At 53.0% G+C, this 4,593-nt stretch overlaps 1 protein-coding gene; it reads right to left on the bottom strand.

Annotated features, from left to right (window-relative positions):
- Nucleotides 1-1,112: 1,112 nt before the first annotated feature.
- Nucleotides 1,113-1,609, bottom strand: CHC_T00000381001 (hypothetical protein). XM_005710218.1 is given in 2 exon segments: nucleotides 1,113-1,222; nucleotides 1,223-1,609. 1 exon segment carries the CDS (start codon nucleotides 1,607-1,609, stop codon nucleotides 1,223-1,225), a length of 387 nt encoding a protein of 128 aa, XP_005710275.1. The 3' UTR covers nucleotides 1,113-1,222.
- Between the last annotated feature and the right edge of the window lie 2,984 nt (nucleotides 1,610-4,593).

Below are 4,593 nucleotides of genomic sequence, written 5' to 3'. Positions count from 1 at the left end.
GGGCAGATGTCTGCATGATCCTCTGTGGCTGAAAAAAATTCTCCTCCTCGCCCTGCTGGATACGATTTCTTCAGCTGACATGACTGAAGGAGTTGTTCTTTCGATGCCGCCATAAGGGACGGTTAATGATATTCCTACATCAGAAACACGGTTTTTCTTTGACATGATCATGCGTGTATGTAGTTTCCCTCCACGGTACATGGAATCTCCGTGTGGTTTACGATAGTGCGGAATACGGGCAGTTGCCGTCCCTTGCTGTACACATCCATTCCTGTTCATGATCGTGGAACTCAATTCCAAGACAGAATTCCCAGAAAAAAAAATTTGTCGATTGAGCCGCTTCCTTTGAAGTTGTGGATCACGTGTTGGTCGTTTTCGGTCCATATGCTACACAGATGGACATTATTTTAATGTTGCTAAGCTAATACTTAAAATAGTAGGCGGGATAGCCTGTAGATAATGCATCATTAGGTTCGACGAATCAGGTGCGTCATCAAAGTAGCGGCAATCCTATTCGCTGAAGCTAAAATTCGTCAAAGAAGCAGTTCAACGATCAACCGACAATGCACCTGCGAGGCACCGCTGTTGTGGGGAGACGCATATGCATGCGCCATACAGCTGCGGTTACAGCCACCAGATACAGTGAACACTCGATATCTGAATATGGATGGTTGCTTCCTTCCGCATTCAATTAAAGTGCATATTCAGTTTCCAAGGATGTTTCATATACAGCCCAAATATGTAACAATCCCATAAGTTTTAACCAAAATATTGAGTAATGCGGGTCTGCTTGGCTTGGTTTGCGCGTTCGAGGTGTGTCCATTTTCGATTGCCCAGGAAAACTGGAAATTGAACCACATTTATAATGAATAAAGTTATCATAGCTCAGTTTTGTCTCATAGAATGCTCTTGTATGAGGCCTGTTATGATTAAGATGTGCTTGTGGTATTCAGTTAGGCCGTATTCATGAATACCTCATATGTGACCTGCAATCAACGCTCCGGAGCTCGTTCCGAGCAATGGCATGCACATATCGCGGATATTCACATAACAAGGATTCAGATAGCGAGGGTTCACTGTACTGCACCGGGACAAGTTAAAAGCATGCCGCCACGAAAAGATACACACACAAAAAGGCTTGATGTGTATGAAAACATCGGCATTTAGGATTCTGCAATCAAAATTAAAATCGACACGGACTTCTAGAAGGAAACTACCACATCTATTCCTTTGCCTGTACCGGTTCATCCATAACGCTAAGGTCTGTGTAGCCCTCACTGGTCCATACATTTTCCTTACTCGTGTACCAATATTCCATCGGAAGCATCGGGCGTAATTCCCTCCCCTCCTGCATCTTCTCGACCAAATCCGGATTTGAGAGGAACGGCCTTCCAAACGCGACCAAGTCTGCGCCGCCCTCGGACAGCTCCCTCTCTGCCGAGTCGGCGTCGAATCCAACATTCGCAATAATCGGTCCCGGGAACTCCTTCTTCAGCTCCGCAATCGTCATCGGCTTGCCCTTGTTGTGGAAGCCGAAGCCCAGCCCGATCATGACGTGAATGTAGCCCAGCTTGTACAGGAACGACTCGCGGAAGTCGTCGCTCCCCATGCCATTGTACACACCGTTCGGAGCGATGCGGATCCCCACGCACTCCTAGGCGTTTTATGGTATACGCCGTTGTGGGTATTTTTGCGAAGTCGTCGAGGAGTGTGGTGGAGGTGGCTGCAACCGTGAAGTCATCCATGCTTATGGCCACGAAGGTTGCCGCGTTGCGGGATATTTTGTGGAACAGACATGTGTCGCCTTCTGAATGGCGAAATCTGTGGCGGTTGAGGAGGTCGAAGACGGCAGTGAGGTATGTGTATCCTTCTTGTGGCGTGCCGTAAAGGTTTTGGAGGAGCTGGCCTCCTTTGCAGGGATGTTTGTATGTCCCGTCAAAACGGGGGTGTTGGTGTACATGCACTGGCTTTTTTCCGCTGTGGTCGAATTTTTCGTGGAGGTAGGCAGCTTCGATGTCTATATGCTCCATGTGTAGCTTGTGTGCTGCGGCCATGGCAAATAAGAGGCGCACTGAGGACTTATCGGCCATATAGGTCGTTGTGCGCTTTGGGTCGTAATGTACGTGGGGGAGCATGGTGTCCCCGCGTGCAGCACATCGTGCTTTGCGTTTGACAATGTCACCGTTTTTGTCGCGCTTATAGCGATATCCCATGGTGAGGGGGATAAGGCGTGTTTTGGGCGGGAGGTGCTTGTTGGGGGTCCATTTGATTACCTGCTTTTTGTCGAGTGCGTCAAGTTCTTTGTCACGGGCCTCTGCCCAGAGTTGTGCGTCAGGATATTTCTTGGCCCATCCTCGGTTGAGGGGGGCAGGTGTCGATATAGAGATGTCCATTGGCGTCTTATGCAGGGTAAAGGCCTTGAACGCAGCTACTGTGGTTACGGTTGGATCTCGCGAGGCATGGTAGGGGTGGAAGTCCACTGTGTAGTATAACACCCCCCAACGGAGAGGGATGTATACTTAGCTCGACGTAGACCCGTACGAGGGGCGAGAAGACGTGGAGAACACACAGCTAACGAGACAGGGAGGCGCGCCCTGGTAGCGTGGTAGAGCAGGACGGTCGCGGACGAGCGTACGCGCGGGCCGATCTACGCCTCGACGCCCCGGAGCAGCGCTGGGTAACGTACCAGCGCTGACGGGCGGAGGCGGATCTAGGCTCGCTCGCGTACGCGGCTGTCCCCTACCCCCTTCGTCCCGGTTAACGCGCGCGAAGGCAGATCGCGCGAGATAGTTAAGCTGGAAGACGGACCTAGGCGGTAGGTCGTGGACAAGTCCGTGCTTGTCCCCTCTCATCGCCGCCGGTCCGCTTGCGTATTTAATATACCAAGTACTCCTAACTTATTACAGTACAGTACGAGCTGTACTGTAGCGCAACTGTAGTCAGCACGGGCCGTCCCGTGCTGTCTGTACACGTGTTGTACACGTATTGTACACGTGGGTATGCGCGCTTCCCACACGTGTGGTACACGTGTGCACGTGCGTGCGCGCGCCCCTGTACACGTGGGGTACATGCGCGGTACACGTGTGCGCGCGTGCGGCTCATATTAATCTAATCTAAATCTAATCGTGAACCGCCGTTATGCCACACACTGTTCGTATACGGTGGAATTTTGAGGTGGCGGCGTCTATGACGGTGAGGTGTGTGTCGTCATGGGGGTGCAGGTACCGTACTGTACGTGATCTTGATTGTAGCTTCGGGATTTTTGCACGTTGTCGCGGGTCGGGTGTGGTGCCCAGCTGGCCGAATATGTTGAATTGGGGGATGGCGGGGGCTGCGTTGTGCCATTCAGTGGTGGGGAGCTCTTTGGTGCCGTGGTGCATTGTGTGATGATATTTAACTGTTGCATCTCTGATCGCGTCTTCCCAGTGATGGTGGCAGAGGCCACTGTGGTGGAGGGCAGCCCAGGCCGCGTTGAGAAGCGTGCTGTTTATCCTTTCGGCAAGGCTGTTCTCTTGAGGGGTATAGGGGATGGTGGTGGAATGCCGTGTGCGCTGGTTGTGGTATGTCTGTATGGCAGTTGCTGACATATATTATAGTGCGTTATCGGTGCGGAGGACTCGTGGTGAATGCCCTGTGTTCTCCTTGGTAGTGATTAGGATATAGTCGAGGCGTTGCGGGGTTTGTGCTCGTGAGGGCATAAAGTCGGTGAAAGATACCGTGTGGTTGTGTCGAGTACTGTTAGAACATACTTGTTTCCTTGGCGGGACGTGGAGGCAATGGGCCCGCATATATCGCTGCTGAGGGAGAAGCCAGCGAGGTATGTGTAGCATAAACACCCCCAAACGACTGGAGGTGTATGCGCAGTTCGACCTGTAGACCCCGGATCGGAGAAGGGGTGAAGCGGGCCAACCAGCTACGGAACCGGGCTCGGGCCCGGGTAGCGGTAGTAGAGCGGGAGCGAGCAGGGACGCGCGCACGCACGAGCGGATCGACGCCTCGACGCCCCGGAGGAGCACTGGGTGACGTACCAGTGCTGACGGGCGGAGGCGGTTCCGTGCTCGCTCGCGTGCTGCGCGTCCACTCCGGCTTGGCTCCGACTAAACGCGCGCGAAGAGCGAAGGCGACGTTTAGAATAAGCTGGGTGGACTGACCTTGGCGGTCGGTTGAGGACAAGCCCGTGCTTGTCCCCCTACGCCGCCGCCGGTCCGCTCCGTATTTAATATACAAAACAATCTATCATAACACTACAGTACCGAGGTACTGTAGTGGGCTACTGTAGTGCAGGTCGGCCTGCACTGTAATACTGTCAGCTATGTCGAGGCTGACAGTCCACGTAGTACCCGTGGTGCGTGCGTGCTTCGTCCGCGCGCGGTACACGTGAGCACGTGTATGCACGTGTCCCTTGTCCCCGTGGTGTACACGTGGACACGTGCGGTTGTACTGTAGAGCTCGACGCTCTACAGTAGCTGATCTAGTTCTTGATCTAATCTAATTTAAAGCCCCAGGGGGGGTTATACCACAGTATGTATGGACCGTGGGTTTGTGTGGGCGGAGCCTTTGTTTTGCGTGTGCGCAGCTGGGGCACGTGATCTT

The sequence above is a fragment of the Chondrus crispus genome, genomic scaffold (genome assembly GCF_000350225.1).
Source record: "Chondrus crispus Stackhouse genomic scaffold, scaffold_507, whole genome shotgun sequence".
NCBI classification, from domain to species: domain Eukaryota; phylum Rhodophyta; class Florideophyceae; order Gigartinales; family Gigartinaceae; genus Chondrus; species Chondrus crispus.
Note: the sequence above shows the minus strand (reverse complement) of the source record. Positions and strands in the feature narration are given on the sequence as shown.